At 40.8% G+C, this 17,083-nt stretch overlaps 2 protein-coding genes across 9 annotated transcripts; one reads left to right on the forward strand and one right to left on the reverse strand.

Moving 5' to 3' along the window:
• The first annotated feature begins 3,675 nt into the window (after positions 1–3,675).
• hap1 (huntingtin associated protein 1) lies at positions 3,676–16,223 on the forward strand. 8 transcript variants are annotated; one of them, XM_068322061.1, is made up of 15 exons: positions 3,676–4,030; positions 8,165–8,241; positions 8,478–8,594; positions 8,691–8,785; positions 9,241–9,349; positions 9,656–9,734; positions 9,817–9,947; positions 10,086–10,160; positions 10,491–10,702; positions 10,972–11,190; positions 11,624–11,955; positions 12,569–12,760; positions 12,965–13,067; positions 13,239–13,300; positions 14,401–14,541. In XM_068322061.1, the coding sequence occupies exons 1-14, from the start codon at positions 3,730–3,732 to the stop codon at positions 13,279–13,281; spliced, it is 2,085 nt and encodes a 694-aa protein (XP_068178162.1). In that variant the 5' UTR covers positions 3,676–3,729; the 3' UTR covers positions 13,282–13,300; positions 14,401–14,541. The 8 variants fall into 8 exon arrangements, with proteins under 8 accessions (XP_068178162.1, XP_068178164.1, XP_068178166.1 ...); XM_068322063.1 differs by having other exon boundaries at positions 13,242–13,300; XM_068322065.1 differs by having other exon boundaries at positions 12,569–12,742.
• Positions 16,224–16,361: 138 nt separating this feature from the next.
• On the reverse strand, positions 16,362–16,815 carry LOC137600436 (cholecystokinin). The gene is made up of 2 exons (XM_068322067.1): positions 16,569–16,815; positions 16,362–16,435 (listed from the first exon to the last, which is right to left on the reverse strand). Exons 1-2 carry the CDS (start codon positions 16,813–16,815, stop codon positions 16,362–16,364), a joined length of 321 nt encoding a protein of 106 aa, XP_068178168.1.
• Positions 16,816–17,083: the final 268 nt, after the last annotated feature.

Raw genomic sequence — 17,083 nt, forward strand, 5'->3', positions numbered from 1 at the left:
GCGGATGAAAAGAGTTTCCGCCGTAGAGTGGCTGGGCACACCCTTAGACATAGGGTAAGGAGTTCAGTCACCAGGGAGATGCTCAGAATAGAGCCGCTGCTCCTCCGCTTTGAGCGGAGCCAGCTGAGGTGGCTCGGGCATTTGTTCCGGATACCTCCTGGATGCCTCCCTGGGGAGGTGTTCCGGGCATGTCCTACCGGGAGGAGACCTTCGGGAAGACCTAGGACACGCTGGAGGGACTGTGTCTCTTGGCAGGCCTGGGAACGCCTCGGGATCCCCCTGGGGGAGCTGGAGGAGGTGTCTGGGGAGAGGGAAGTATGGGCATCCCTCTTGAGACTGTTGCCCCCGCGACCCCGCCCCGTTGAAGATTGAAGGCACAAGCTTCCCAGCTGTAGTCACTGGGGTTCATAGTTTTGTGCATAATTGATAAGCATTAACGTTACAGTTATGCAGTTAAACTTGATCTGTGCTGCTTCTAGCTGTGGTAACTCAATATTTGTGAGCCTAAACATAGACAAGAGGCCAAACCTTGTTTTGTCTGTAGACTAAAGCTTTTTATATAAACCAAAGGATAATACTGGTCATACTGGGAGGGATGGTATACTTACAGTACATGATCATTTATTCATGCTTACATATGACATGTATTAGGAGCTTTAGCCTCGGTAATAAATGCTTTAAAGTTTGTTTATTGTCCTCATTCTGACTTAAGGGGACACTTTTACAATTTTAAAAAACATTTTAAAAATGGATCTTGGTGAGAGCAAATATAAACAACAAGAGAACACAAATAAATATGTTGAATTTACATGAAGTATGTGAATAGCATTACAATGCAGATATCAGATATGGATTTTATACATTTTATTTTGATGAAAAGTGCAACCTCCACCTCATAATAATAATATTCTAGGTGTGTCTTGCTGTGTGACCAGATTCTGTAACTGTTCTATCAGGTGTCTGCTTTTCTTCCCTTATTGTGTTTTCCGTTGTCTTGTCTTTCCTCTCTCAGCCACTCCGAGCCTGATGCCCTAGAAGTCCGTGTTGTGTCCCCGAGCCACCAGGGGGCTCTAGTCCCACACCGGGACTGCCAGCTCTGATTTCCACCCTAAAAATCTCCACCCTTCTGTCAAGCTGTCACAGTCTGCCTCCCCTCCCTCTTCGTCACCTCCTGCTCCCTTTTCTCCCCAAGCCTTCTCCTCACAGACCCACCTGGACTCCAGGTCAACCTTCTCCCCCAATGAGGGGCACACGGAGGTGTTCGGGGCCTCGGCTGTGGCCCCACAGCCCCTTCATCTTGCTTCACCTAAGAACCTTAGAGACCTGGAACAGCAACCATGTCACAGCGTGTCAACTTTGACAGGTCAGTCAGATAGAATTCTGCTCCCATTTGAATCTGTGATTACCTGATCACCAGTCTAACCTTTCAGACATTTTAAGGTATTTTAAGTAGATATAGCACCCAATAGTAGGAGAATAAATGTAAGTTTATGGATTGACCAATAGAGGGCATTGTGCGATCATACCTGACACGTCCTCACACTTCTTCTTTCTTCTTGTTCCTTTTGTCATTTTTTATCCATCAACAAATGCACTTGTGAATCTTTTTATTCAAATGCACAAATACACACTTGCACAAACAGCCATTTTCCTTCACTCAGATCTTTGCTCAGACCTGCCAGAGCTGGAGATTGTGAGCCTCCTGTCAGAGGGTCAGCCCAACTACACTCTTCGAGCAGACACTGTGTTTGGGTATGACAATGATGACTGGCTACACACCCCTCTGCTGCCACCAACAGTTGTTCTGGGACTCACGCATGAGCAGATAGAAGAGACGTTCAAGTACTTCTGTGAGTATCCGTATTCAACCATTCATTCACATGTTGGCATGCCAGCAATTTGGGTTTTCTTCAAACATTCAGCTGTAGCTGCAGATTTCTGGTCACCTCCATTCTAGCCTTTCAACTTCACAATTGCACAATTGTTCTACTGCCTGATCTTACTCAATCACAAACAGATCATTTTGAGTAGGAGGTTAATTAATTAGTAAATCATTTTTTGAAACCTTTATTGTTTTTTTCTGGAGTTGTTTTCTTGATTAGTGAGATATCATTGCCTTTATTCTCATATTTGCTTTACCCTCTCCACCCTCACATTAAAGTCAAACATCTGAAATGACGCCGAGCCGATTAACCTGCTGTCACTTGGCCTCTTAATCAGTTTTTCCACTGGAGCATTGGATGCAGACGGCGTATCCTCAGCCACCACTCTGACATCATGATGACATTGTTGGCAAGTTGAAAGACGGATTAGAGTCACAATAGTTTGGTTTTTTTAAATAATCACTGGCGCTAACACTGTGATCTGCTTTCCATCTTATTATTGATAGTGATAGGACTTTTTCATTTTGCATGAATTTGTTCTCTTATTGCTAGAAGGGTTGAAAGCAACTGACGTCAAGGCACGTGTTCCTAACAGAAGGACAGACTAACCTGGTCTGTGAAGATTGTGCCATGCTCTGCTTATTGGATGTCTGACTCTTTGTGTCTGGTGGCATATGGCGTTTGTTTTTATTTTTCTTTAATTTAGTTTAGGACTTCCTCATCTGTTTGTGTTCCAATTCCAGTTTTCTGCTGCATTTTTATTTTTCTTGTTATTTATCAAAACACCTTTTTGTAGTCCTTCTCATGATTGACAGTTCAGCTGGTCTTATATTGCAGTTTGTATAACAGATCCAGATACCAGTCTGTGGCAGGCCTGCCAACCAACCCGCCCCTACTTGAGGCACATCTTGTGTTGCCTCATAAAGGTTCTATTGATGTTGATTAAAGGTTTTCTGTGTAAAGCAAGAAGAATCAGGTCAATATCTGATTTCACGAGAAGTTTTGTGTCTTGGCCAGCAAACGCAAGGGGAGTGGGGTAGACATGTGACAAAAAGTGATCGGGTGTAGAATGAATTTCTTTGGAAAATTTTCATCCCGAATAATGAATGAAAATCAGGAATTTATTATGTTACTGCCTTTAAAAGAATCTCTGATCCTCAGAACATATGAATGGTTATTGTTACTTTTTAAACGTACTCTTACATTAACATCATCTTTAAGTAATAATTATTTAATTGATTGTTTTTAATGCATTGGATTAAATATGTACACATTATGTATTTCTTCCTATACCTCATGCTCAAGTACCCTCAGTAACTCCAGACAAAGCAAATAAAATGATAACCATATTCACTCTATGGCCCACCAGACCCTCTTAAAGTGTGTGTGACTATCTGCATCAGGATTACTCTGTCCCTTCTCTGTTATTACGTATGTGTGCAGAACAAGAACAGCCATGGGTATGGATGGACCATACCATGTCCATCAGTTCTGGGGGGGGGGTTGGTGTTTTTAATGCAGCATCCTTTCCACACTGCCTCAGCTTTCCCATCCTGAATTAGACTTCAGTTATCACATCATTAATATCTTTTTGTTTGGACAATGTTAATGTATTTACCATCAGCCATTTTTTTACCCAAGGTTTAGATTTTCTTCCCCCATCACCCCTCCTCCTCTTCCTCCCTTCTTTTCCTCCCCAGTAGTACAACGTGGCCAGGTGAATGAAGGCAGGCATGACGACAGATGGCATTACAGTCTGTGGGATTATATATTAACACCGAACAGCTCAGATTCATTTGCACAGGGAAGCACAGGTGCACACACACCTACTTGTGTAGGCTAGCGGATGCTTTTTCCACATCACAGAGACCAGCAGAATGATGCCAGGAACACAACCAGTGTGTCACAGCACATTGAACACACAGTAGCATCAGAGGGACGAGGGAATTACCTGATGGACGCAGGAGAGACAGAGAGCATCTTTTCTTTGGTCAATATGGAGGTGTGGAGCTCCTCTGCATCTGAAGAAGAGGAGGATGAGAAAAGCCTTGTGCATGGAATGCTGGTTAAGGAGAAGGAATGCCACAACAGCAATAACAGTAACAACAATAATAATAAGGGCAATCTTTGCCGAGAGGTGACACAAGGTAAGATGCAGCAGTGTATTATGAGGGCTCAAAGGGGGAGTCAAGAAAGATGAGATATTATGCACATAGTGTCCTGATTGATTATTCTGCTCTGCAAGACAAGTGTTGATGTCTGTGCGTTTTGTTGCACATTGCATTAGCAAGATCTTGGCTTTCTAAGGGCTTTAATTATGTATAGTGCTCTTCATGCACTGCAGGGTTCAGCGACGTCTCTGAAGGTGCAAAACAAAAAGAAAAATCACCTTTCAAGCCATGTAGAAACTCATTTTTACATCTGTTGGAATAAGGCTTCTTTAATGAACATGAATAGTATCCACAATATAGCCGACTGGAATGTTCCTCATGGTCTGGTGAAGGTCACTCAGCCTGTGTGTGTCTCCTCACACTGCAGCAGCACACTTGAGTGCTGTGCACATTAGTAGTCGCAATTGGCAGCCTTATGAAATCTAATTTTGTTTTGTACTGTAGTGACATGGAGGTCAGAGACAGCATTAGGTAGTATTGTTTTATAACATTGGATTGTTTTTCCAGAGATTCCTCTGTTTTTGAATTTCAAGTTCTTCTGATGTGATTTGACTCGAAGAAAATAATTTTGATTCTGTTTTTGAAGCAAGGTATGTGGAATTGCAAAAATTACCTTAAAGTTCTTCTTACCAAATTGCTGCTTTGTGTCCCGGCTGTGGTCGGCAGTTTGTGAACTGCAGCTGCATTAATTGCGCTACTGCCCTATTTCCAGTCCAGTTCATGTGACTTAGCATTAAATATAATTGGCGATATTTAATGTAATTCAGTGGATTTGCATGACAAAATATTTTTGTGTAAGGTTTTTTACTTGAGGTTAGTGTAGATCAATTTGCACTGTCACAATTGATCATTTAGATGTTTTTTGACTGACATTGCAGTACATCTAAGAGTAAAAACTGGTCTTTACTGTGGTTTTAGCACCAGGAGGGACATTCTCATTTCTTCGCTTATAAAGGCTCTTCTTTGTCTGAATGGGATCATAGCTGGCATGCATACCAATACTGCAACATTTCACTGGAAAACCAGAATTTTGGATCAGTTTCTGGCTTTTTTTTATGTATTAGAATAAAGAAAGATGGTGTTTTTTTTCCTGTGAATTTATGTTCTTTTTTGTTGGATTTCTTTCCTTTTCTTATTCTTGAATATGTCATTTTTGTAAAATATGTATGGTAAAGATTATTCACTCGACTCTAAAAAAAATGTCTGGACAGACAACAGAATAGGGTTGCCTCACCATACCTGCATCTTGAGAACAATAGAGATCAATGCGGGTTTGATGTGAATCTTATTATTAGAGCTCGTGTCTGCCTGATCCTAAGACATAACATGACATAATTATGCCTGTGTTCATCCATCGCTAAAAATTCAGGGTTTAGCCGCCTGGATTTAGCTCACGCCAAACTCTAAAACCTCCAGCTGGCTTAAAGACATGTCGTCCCTGGTCTGTTGCTCTAGCAGTCAGGTCAAGAGGACATGGATCAAGTATTTCAGCCAGTGAGACTTAATGGATGTACGGTGTAGGTTCTCAGTCAAGGAGTCATTCATTCAAAAATAGGGCTCAGTCCTGAGGAATGTGATTCCTGTTGATAATGAATATCCCCAGTTCTTCTGTTAGACCCTCTTCAGTGAGACTATATTAAACTTCTGGATGACTGCAGTAAATGAATTAATCTTCAGAATTTGTATTGCAGTTTGTATTGCATTTCACATTTATTACAATGAGATTTAACTGTTTTCTTGCTAAATTTATGCATGTATTAGATGATAACACAAATACATACATTAGTATATGAACATAGTTTTACATGATCATCATTATTATGTAATAAAATAAGGTATTGTTTATTTTATATACTGTATATTATGTACAATACTATTATATTCTACTAGCGGGAACTCGTGGAAATTCCACGATAAAACAATAATATCAGACTTCATACCAAACATATGAAAAGAATAGCTACCTTGTTCTATGGAGCAAGATAGTAAATGACAATAGTAAAATTCTTATTTTATACTGTATTCAAATAAAGAAGCAAAGCCTTTATGTGTAACGTGTGTTTGCATAAACCATAAACGTTGCCATTTTCTGTCTCTTGCCTGCTGTTTGCGTTCTCTACAAAAAACATAGAAAGCATAGTAACAGCCATGACACCCTGAATGACTGGGAATGGCATTAATTCATTTATTTATTTATTTGGTAACTAATGACAGACACCTTTGGTCGATAGGCTTTAACCCACTGAATGTATAGCATTTTGTATACCCCACCTTTCTATTTCTTGGCGATTTTCCTTTTGTGCTTGGCATTCATTGGCTCTGGTTAAGTAGTACTTCTCTTTTTGTGATGCAATCCTTTTCTGTCTTTCAGCTGGAGTTTCACTCAGAAATCGTTGCTGTTTTCTGTGTTTTTCCTGCTGTTTGGACTCTCTGCTCAAAAACATAACAGTTACGACACTCTAAAATTATGTTATCTAGGAAGTCCATGTATAGTTATTTCTTTCCCTTAACATAGCAGATGCCTTACGTCATAATGTACACGTGATTCCCTCTGGCAGATGGGCGCTGTGATTGGTTGGGCGTTTGATTGACAGTTAGTGGGTGGAGTTGGTGACAGCATGACAGCGTGAAACTTCAAGTGAGCTTATTCAAATATATAGGAGGGGAGATTATATTATATTAATTATATTATAGGATGAGTGTTCAACATTATTTGTTTTTTAATTTAAATGTACAAGATTCAGATTTTTAGATTTCCTCTTAGGATAGACCTGGATCCATCAAGTCCATTTGTGATTACTGTGGAAATGTTTTTTTCACAATCACAAACATATAAAACATCAGTCAAGGTGGAAACATGGACACTACCTTATGAACCACCTGGCAGTTCACCAGACAGGGTTTTATGTTGTATAATTCATGGGCAGTGGCAGTACACTTCACAATGCACTACATCAGCCCAAGGTTAGGTTCTTTCCATTAGGCTGATTAAACACTGATACAGCTACTCAATCCACACCAACCATAAGGACCTCTATTTAGTCACTCTGAAATACAACAACCTCTCATTTGTTTGTTTTCCATCTGGGCTTTCTTCCAAAGTACAAAGCGTACAAAAACAAGTCATTTCTTAGCACCCTTAAAGAGTGAAAAATTAGATGTTAAAATATGCAACTTTAAAAATTACGCTTTAAAAGCTAAACAAAGAAATTACTTCCAAAGTTGGCACACTCATGAATTTCTTGATTTGTACTTCATGAAAATGTTTCAAAAAGTTTGAACTTTTCAGTGTTTTACAATTATTTACAGTCACTGACAGCTTCGTTTAAAGGCCGCATCACATCTGGGAACAACTGACTTATTGACCGTTCACACCTCTTGAACCTTATTGAATCTGAAGTGGGCTGGCAAAGAAGACTCCAGCATGTAAACAAAATTGCGGGTCAATAGCCAGTCGCCGTTATCCCATCCGTGCTGTACGTATCCTGCTGGGGCGATCACCTCGTCAGCTCAGAGTCTGTCAGTCTCTCCTGTTGAGCCGTATTGGTGGTGGTCAGGAGAACGAGGGCTTTATTGGCGTCTTATCTGGATCAGGCTAAGAGGATCAGTACCTCTTAGTTGTAGCTGTGGAAACTTAAAGCACAGTCTCCCTGAGGCCAGCGTGCATTCAAATAGTGTTTGTTGTTGGTATTGTTGACAATCAATTAAATAAGCAATGATGTGAGAAGGGCATGTTCACCATGGTAGCTTTTATTTCCTCTCGCTTCTTTCTTTTTTTTTACATATTAGCATGTGTGACATATGAGTAATAATACATTTTTAAGTATTAAACAACAGCATATCTGTGAATACAAAGATAAATCGGCGACTGCTAATAAAAAAAGATGTGCAAATGTACAAAAAGGTCTGTTATCCTTTCTATTGTAGTAAAATTTGTTCAGTAGTTCACTGAAAAATAGAAGTAAGAGGAAGACAAGTTGAAAGCAAAAACAGAGTTCCTGCTCACAACCCCATAATTTTCTCACCGTCACAAGTAGCAGTTTTGTATCATCTGTGCGCCATGGATATCTCTGTCTCCATTCATTAAATCCCTGTCTCCCCCTCCCTCAGTGCTGTGCTCAGACAGAGTGGGCCAGGTCACCAAGACGTATCATGACATCAAGGCAGTCACCCACCTCCTGGAGGAGGTAAGAGAGAGCCATACATCAGATAAAAGGATTATTTAAAGGGGATTAAACTTAAGTATTTCACTGATTGTCGCTGTCTGTCACTCTTCTCTTGTTTGTCAATACCACATGCAATTGATTGTTGTTGTTCAGAAAAAAAATGCAAATGCTATGATTTTAAAATACAAACACACATTTTTCATATTGTCATGCTTTGCTTGGTAAAATTCATGCTATATTTGTGTATTGCTTTGCAGAAAGAACGGGATCTGGAGTTAGCAGCACGGATTGGTCAGTCTCTCCTGAAGCAGAACCAAGAACTGACAGCACGCAATGAAATGTTGGATGAACAGCTTGAAATTGCAAAGGAAGAGGTATAAAAAAACAAAAAACAACCTTGTGACACAGACTGAAATGCATCATATGTGCAAGGTTATATATGCTGATTACAGCTTCCTGCGTGTGTCTAGATTGCTCAACTTCGTCACGAGCTCTCAATGCGAGACGACCTCCTTCAGTTCTACGCAAGCACCGAGGAGATCGAGAACGCTGAATCGCACAGACAGTACGTTCACACAGCATGCAGGTGATATCGATGGCTTGACATCCACAGTTAGACAAGGAATACACCTCATTTCCTCTTTAATAATCTGTATCATAACTTTCATATATGTAAAACTGAATAAACAGAAATCCATTGTATGTGCTGGAGCTTAACACAAAATTTTTCACAAAATCTTTTAAAAACAGCCTCCTGCTGTTATTCATTGATAGAAACATGTTTATGACCCTCAGGGCAGGAAGGAACATCTCTGTTTATCCTCTCAGTGTTGGCTAAGCTTTGGACTAAGCTCTTTCCCGTCAGTAGTTAATGATGGTCTTTTTCTATTGTTGTCTTTTCATTTCTTTTCTATGAAGTTCGTTCGGCTTTAAAAGGAGATTCAGTTGTTTAGTTCCGCTCGGTTGCTTTCTGCTGTCTTAGACTTTCTAAGTGAGTTTTTTTTTCTCTCGTTGTTATAGAATTAAAAGAAATGAATCGTGCAGTTCTCTGAGCAGCTTGGTCCACTATGACTTCCTGCAGCAGAAACTGAAGGGTTTGGAGGATGAGAATCGCAAACTGCGATTGGAGGTATGTAAACAGGAGAGTTCTCACAGTATGGAAAGAAAGGAAAGAAACTTTCTGCATGAAACTTTCCGTATGAAATAAGACGTTTTAAAATTTATGCTACTTGTCACGAATGGAAAAAATCTAGCTTTTCTTATATTATGAATACATATTCAATTTCATATTGTCAACCATACCGTAACATGTATTTGGTTCTTTTTTAACTTTTTTAGTGACATTTTTTAATACGATATACAAATATACTATGAAAATATGTAATATTGAATATTTAAATTACTGTAGTGTTGATGGCAGCTTCCATCTCTGCAGGCCAGTGAACTCACAACAGAGACAACCAATTACGAAGAGCAAGAACAGGAGCTGATGATGGTCTGTGTGGAAGAACTCTGTAAGTCACAGTTACATTTCCCTCTTTGAAAACAACACACACAGTTAAGTTATATTTCATTTATAGGGCTCCAATTTTTCAGCCTCTGTCAATAAGCAGGTGGTCGACCTGTCGGAGGAGCTGGCGAGGAAGGTGGAGGACTCCCTCCGACAGCAGGAGGAGATCAGCTCGCTGCTCGCTCAAATTGTTGACCTGCAAGCCCGTTGCAAAGGGGTGAGAGAAACAAGATGCTTAAATAAAACAGCTACAGACAGGTTATTTTGAAAATCAGTTGGATTACTTATTGTCAAACATTTGCACGGTTGCATCTTTAGTAATGCTGTCCTGAATTTCTTTTCTCTGTTCTTGTAGCTCACGCATGAGAACGAGGAGCTGAATCAGTACCTGAGTGCCTCTCGCGAGAGCCAGCTCCACCTTAAGTCAGAGGCAAGATGAACAACTGTATTTACACCTTTACACCTATTCAGCATTTTCCTGTCCAAGTGATACCTGTGTGCACACACACACATACACACACAAACAGAAGCTTGTACACAAGCTTCTGTTTAAAAAAGCTCACGTGCATCATATGTCAACTTCTGATAAGCTGCCCTTCATTCAATGAATGTCGTTGTGGACCTTTAACAGACTATAATCTCATTTGCTCCCAAAGACTTGAGCCAGTGTGCTGGTTGATATCCTGCTTTGACTTTGTGAATGGCTCCGTGTATTTTTCCCATGCTGCCGTTTGACCGATATGTCTCCCCCTGTCTGCAGCTCAAGGACCTGCAGGACAAGTACTCCCAGTGTGAGGACATGCTCCGCGAGGCCCGAGAGGACATCAAGAACTTGCGTAATAAGAGCCTACCCAACAGCACGGTGCAGCGGTACACGACACTGAACTCCGTTCTTCCCATGGACTCCCTAGCAGCTGAAATAGAGGGCACGTTCCGCAAAGGCCTGGACACCCCAGCCCCCACGGAGTACAAGTGAGTTTCTGATTTTGTGGTCGCAAGACCATCCATTTTTGACAATACAATCAGGAATTATTACATAACACAAATCATTCAAGATTTTTTTCTATGCTAAAAGGATACAATACGTTAAATTGTACATCATTATAGCCTATAAAAGTTTGAGTGTGTCAAACCAATCTGAATGTCAGAACATTTGTCTACAATCACAGCTCTACAGTTCTGGTTGAATAATGATTGTGTTATTCTTTAATGGTTCACTTAAGTATTCTTTCTCCATGCAGGAACCACCAGTTGCGAGTGTTTGAAACTGTCAAGGTGGTGAACAAGGCTGTAAGGATGCGTTCCCAGTGTCACTCTCCGGGCCTTCCAGGCTCCAGCCCGTCATCCACTCGGTCCAGTTGTACCAGCACCCCCAGAACAAGCTACTATGGTTCAGATACTGCCAGCATGACTCTGGAGGACAAGCCCAGCTCCAATAATACACAAAAGGGAGACACCAGGTTTGTCTGAGTGTGTTAGAATTTATAGAAAGTTCCAGATTGGATTTTGAGTATTTTTTATTAAGGGATAGAACGATACAGTCAATGATGAATACAAGTTCCCATACAATTCTCTTACAATGTGTTTTTTAAGCAAAGGAGTTTGCTGACTGAACTCAATAAAACAGATTTAATTTTTTCAACCCAAACCACATATCATAATAAAATGAACAAGACAAATAAATAAAATTAGGTGGCACCCTCTGCTGTTTAAAGTGGGTATAGCGATTCATTCTTCATCTTCACTGAATTTGAATCATCGCACATTTGTATTGATTTTTAATTCGGCATCATTACATCCCGGTGTATTATTTTGGAAAAACTTCAAGATGCGGTGTCAGGTTGACTTTCTTTTGGTTACAACACCACTTGAACTCATTTTTATTCACCACAGTGGACCAAAACGTCTGGGCCAGCCAGGGACACCAGGAGGCCAGGACCTTGAAGCGGCCCTGCGCAGCTTGTCAGCGCGCCAGCAGAACCACTCCTCTGAGCGACCTTTCTTCGATGTGGAGCGTGAGCGTAAACTCCATGCCTTGGCTGTGAAGACCGAAGAAGGTGAAGGCTCCAGTGGCTTTCTGACTCCAAATTACAGCTTAGCCTCCAGCCCAGCAGCGTCAACTAGCACCAACTACTCCAACGGCAGCTCCAGGCACTCCTGTGGCTCCTCAGGAGGCTCCAGGTCTTACCTCCCAGACCGCCTGCAGATCGTCAAACCTCTGGAAGGTAAAAACTTTAGCTCACTAAAGAATCTCATCATTTTCTCGGGGCTCATTCCAGCGTACGGGGAGTGAGGATGTTTCATAGGAGTATGTAAAAAATATGTTATTGAATTAAATTAATATTTTTAATGAAACTTTACAGACCTCAATTTAGATATTTTAACATTGCTATTTTTCTTCTGTAATTTTCCTGTTTCTGTGGTTACAAGGTGATGCAATTTTCATTCAGGGGAGTGGGGATTCATTTCAGATAAGGATTTCTGTTAATATTTTTCTCCCATTTAACAGAGACAGTGATATGCTTTGCATTCTTGGTACTTTATTTATTTTAATTTTGAATATTGCACTTGGCCTCAGTTATCTATAAATAATAATCTCTTTAAAAGGAACAACACAAATAATTTCTTTCTATTTTTCTTCAATGAAAAGCCTCCTGCTTATTACGCGCTTTTTAAATTTTATGCCCCCTTTCAAGATATGTAATAAACATATGTTGTTTTTACATTTCAAGTTAAGATGTAAAACCTTCCCATTTGTTAAAATCTATAACTTAATACATATCACCGTGTGTTGTGTCACAACAATCCTTATCCGCGGCTCCTCGTGGTTCTCATCAGGCTCAGTGACGCTTCATCAGTGGCAGCAGTTGGCCAAACCAAACCTGGGCGGCGTGTTGCATCCACGTCCGGGCGTCCTGACTAAAGACTTCAGGGAGCTGGAGGTGGACATACAGCACATCTACAGTCTGAACGATTTGGAAGAGGATGAACCAGACCTGTCACACCTTTCAGGTGCTGCACATGGCATGGGTAGGAAGCCCCGTAAACACTGCACTGCTCCTTTCAACTAGCTTTATTGCTCCTGAACAATGCATTCCTTTTCATGTATCCTCCTCATTGTTGTGTCATCTGCATCCAATCAATTATGTAGTGTGAGTTTTCTCATTCTCCCATTCAGTGGAGTTTCATTCTTGCGTAGTTTAATATTCTTTTTCTCCCTTCATGACCCCACAGTCTTTCCATCCAGTCCCAACCTCCCTCAAACCTCTCCCACACATACCATTACCACTTGCCAAGTCCACCAACCCTCCTTCCTCATCCCTTCCTTCTCCACCAGGTAAGAATACAAATACTATAAATATTTAACTTACCCAACCTGGTGCCTCTGTTTTTATTTGAGCAATAAAGTTTCATGAAAACAATTCTTTCTCCATTATTCCCTTTTTAGTATCATTTTCATTCATAAACTGCGTACATTTTCTACCTTCTTACCTCCTCTTTACACCAGCAGTGGCAGGAGACGTCTGATGAGGCTCTTTCTTCAACTCTAGAGGGAGTCTTTGAGGCAACGTAAGATGTTAGTTAATGTCAGAGGCACATATTAAAATAAATTTCATATTTCCTTATGAGTCCATTCAATTTAGCTCAGAGTTCGCATGCTCTCCCCGTGTCTGCGTGGGTTCTCCGGGTTCTCCGGCTTCCTCCCACCTCCAAAAGCATGCGCTTCAGGTTTATTGGCCGGTCCCAAATTTATCGTAGGAGCGAGTGTGTGTGTGAATGATTGTTTGTTTCTATGTGGCTCCGCGGTACACTGGCGTCGTGCCCGGAGTGTCCCCCTGAGACTGTCTCACGCCCTGAGACTGCCGGGATAGGCGCCAGCTCCCCTGCAACCTGCGTTTGCGGATTAAGCGGGTTAGAAGATGAATGAATGAATGAATGAATGAATGTTTGCTGTGACTTAATTGAAACTCACTGTGCTTTGATTGGTTCAGAGCCTTCCCATTCCCTTAACAGCTTTTGCTCTAACATATCTTTACTTCCCAGATCTTCCTGGCTTATTAAACTAATGCTTACTTTATCGTAACTTTTCAGCAAACCATCAGATCTCGTTTCATCACTGCTGCCTCACTAACATCATTTAATGCAGCTTGTAGCAAAGATTCTAAGAGCGAGTTGACTATTTGTCTGGAGTGTTGTGGGTTGCTCGTCAGAATTTAGACAATCTTTTTTGAGGCACACTGCACAGACAACTTTAAATCACACAAGTATCACACTAAAATGTGTTTATTACTAAGTTATTATCCTTTTGATCAGCTCCTGGCTGCATAAAAGCTGATTCCTTTCACTTTTAGACTTTGGGAATAAAAAAAAGACCCTATAAAAACAATAGGCCAAAGTCAGTGAGTTTGGAAAAAATCTGGACATTGTGACACAGGTCAATCACAGCAGACTACAGAATATAAGAAACCTCTTCTTTTTTTCGGAAGAAATGTATTTTGTCCAATGTCACAAATCAAATGTTGAGCACCCTACAATAAATCAGCCTTTAACTGCAAGTCTTAAAAAAGTTCTTTGTGTCGGCCTGCATGTCGGAGCAAAAACAGGTCCTTTATGTGCTGTTTTGTTGTTGTTGTTATTTTCTTTAATCATTATTTTCTTGCTCTTGGCAGCCTTCACTCTTTCGGCCTGCCATCGTGTGGGAACTGTGAGTTCATAAGGAATTCATCGTCGCCTCACCAGCATCGTTTTTGCCTGGGAGGCCAGACAACCACTACCACCTCTGTCACCACCACCACTACCACAAATTCAGCCTCTTCACCACTTGGACTCGTGCAGCTTCTGCAAGATCGTGGTATCTCAGCCTCTCCTTTCCCCCACTACAGCCCACACTACATCAACCATAGTACAGCTTCTTGCTTATCAGCAAAAATCACCGATGGAGGCTCCTCATTGGACGTTGAAGGAGGAAGGAGAATTTTCAGTCTGAACTTGGTGGAGAAGCTCCAGAGTCTGGGGTTGCACAGAGTGGCAGCCAGGGGGATGATGGGACACGCTGAAGAAGAGAAACAGCCGAACATCCTCTGAACAACGACGGCCGTGGATGATTTACCTTCTCTATCATTCACCGTTGTGACTATGCATCCAGGTGTGTGATTCCCGCTGTGCAGCTCTGGGCATTATAGCTCTGGAATCTAGACAATACAAGCTACACAATGTGCTAGGGTCACACTTTTAAGTTGTCAGTAGTGTACAGTAATATTTTTTTCTTTGAATTTGTGTAAATTAGTGTATGGGTGCGTCCATGCATCCTTGTGTGTGTGTGTGTGTGTGTGTGTGTGTGTGTTTGCGTTTGAGAGACACAACTTCATCTCAGGATAATCACCTGATCAACAGTCCGTTTGACTGCAACTTGCGGAAACACTTTTCTTCTTTTTTTACCTGCAAAAAAAAAAAAACATGAAGAAGAGCTACTTTTTCTACCTTGTGTTGTGATTTGTAATTTTACGTATTTTCCTTGCCATCAGTTGTCATTTTAATTTTTCCAAGTAGTTTCACTTGTGCTGTATGTGTGTATAACAATGATAGCATTGGGGACAAAAAAAAAAAAAAGAGCCGCAAACAAAACAAATGCTATCAACACGGAACATTCAAATGCACTAAGATTCCCTCTGGGCTACTTCTACTCCAGGAAAAGAAGGTTCTCGGTGTGATGCTCAGATAATACTGGATGAACCGCTTTCATCAAGAGGCATTGACTTAACTCCATCACCTGCTTTCATTTAGTGTGTCTTCATGGCTGCCAGTAATCATTTATTCAAACTGAATTAATTGGACAGTTTTTTGTTGTTAATATAAAATAATAGATTATCAAATTGGACGGCAGCTAATTTCTTTTTGATCACTTAATCGATTCAATCAAACCGTTACAGATTCACGGTTCATGTTCAACCTATGTCTGACTTTGTTCAATTAACCCTTGGCTCGCACCCAAAAAAAATCAGGTTTGCCATGCTGCATGAAAGACAACTAAGCAATATTTATATTCACCGCAATGCATGGACGACCATCTACACCTGTGCTAATCTGCTGTATTTTATGTCACCAGGAATGTTTGAGATGACTGAGATGTAAATTAAATCAAATGTTTTTTGAAGGCGGACACTCCCGTGGCTTTCAGGGGGAGTGTTAATACATACATGTAGGAGAATTATGGTCATAATCATTTAAGCAGCATGTTTGTTTGAAATCTTTGTGAACAATGAACTGTAGCAAAAAGGCATAGGATACTGTGGATAAAAAGGGAAGAAATCACACAGATTATAATATTTTGTGTTCTGAGTTAAATCAACCAAACAGCTGTTTTGGAGTTCTTCTTTGCACTACTGTTGACTCCATTAGCATCATAGCTCTCTATATATCTGTGTGTACGAATTTTACCACTGGTGAATAAAGCTGCCTTTTCTGTATGGTACATCTCTCTTGACATCTCATGATTCATTGAATGAACACATCTTGTGAAGATTCTGCACATCAGTTTAATTATGAAGTTTCAAGACAGCAAACTGTTTTTTTTTAAATATATAAAATCTGAGCAAATAGCAACAAGTCTGTCTCAGGTTGCTGTTGTTTCTCAATCTGCATCTCGGCGTCCAAAGTCCAACCAGCCCTGGTAGTCCCGGCCTGAGATACACTCAGGGTTCATCTCTGTGAACAAACAATTTCTACATGAAGGACACATAAGTGGTCTTTTAATAGACCCAAGTGTCTGCCTGAATTTTCACTCATCAAACTCACACAAAGAGAGCAAAACACTAATCCAAAACGCCTTACAGCCTACCTGAAATTGCTTGCATGATTTGTTTGGTCATAATCTCGCGTTCATTTTCTGAGAGGTGCACTCGTCTCTCCACTCGTGCAGAGTGAGCCCGAGGAGTCGACTCCTTCTTGACATTCAACTGCATCATTTTCTCCCTTTTAGCTGGGAGGCGCTGTGGCGTACTAGCTTCTGTAGCCCACGCTGGAAAGGCCACACTGGATAACAGTAAAGCAACCAAAATTGCAAACACCACCACTTTCCCTGACATGCCTGTGTGAACGGGAACAAAAGAAGAGTTACAAATGGCAAAACATGCATTGGAAAAAAACCCCAAAAAAGTAAAGTATTACCTGTATGAAGACTATGCAATATATGCTACACAAATTGCAACGAGTGTGATGCTTCTGGTGATTGGTGAGCAGACCAGCTCTTTTATACTGCAGGCTTGGAAGAAGCAATATGGCCTTAAAATCAAACACAGATAACAGGAGACACTGATTGATCGGTAGACAGATGCATAGGGAGGATGTGCGTAG

The sequence above is a fragment of the Antennarius striatus genome, chromosome 8 (assembly GCF_040054535.1).
Source record: "Antennarius striatus isolate MH-2024 chromosome 8, ASM4005453v1, whole genome shotgun sequence".
NCBI lineage: Eukaryota > Metazoa > Chordata > Actinopteri > Lophiiformes > Antennariidae > Antennarius > Antennarius striatus.

Bases quoted from the DNA above. Each gene is read 5' to 3' on its own strand.
- LOC137600436 (XM_068322067.1), bottom strand. From the start codon at position 16,815: ATGTCAGGGAAAGTGGTGGTGTTTGCAATTTTGGTTGCTTTACTGTTA. The intron at 16,436-16,568 runs GTAGGCTGTAAG...GTTTGTTCACAG, and splicing joins AATCATGCAAGCAATTTCAG to AGATGAACCCTGAGTGTATC.
- hap1 (XM_068322059.1), top strand. From the start codon at position 3,730: ATGCTTTTTCCACATCACAGAGACCAGCAGAATGATGCCAGGAACACA. The intron at 9,948-10,085 runs GTGAGAGAAACA...CTGTTCTTGTAG, and splicing joins TGCAAGCCCGTTGCAAAGGG to CTCACGCATGAGAACGAGGA. The intron at 10,703-10,971 runs GTGAGTTTCTGA...TTCTCCATGCAG, and splicing joins CCAGCCCCCACGGAGTACAA to GAACCACCAGTTGCGAGTGT.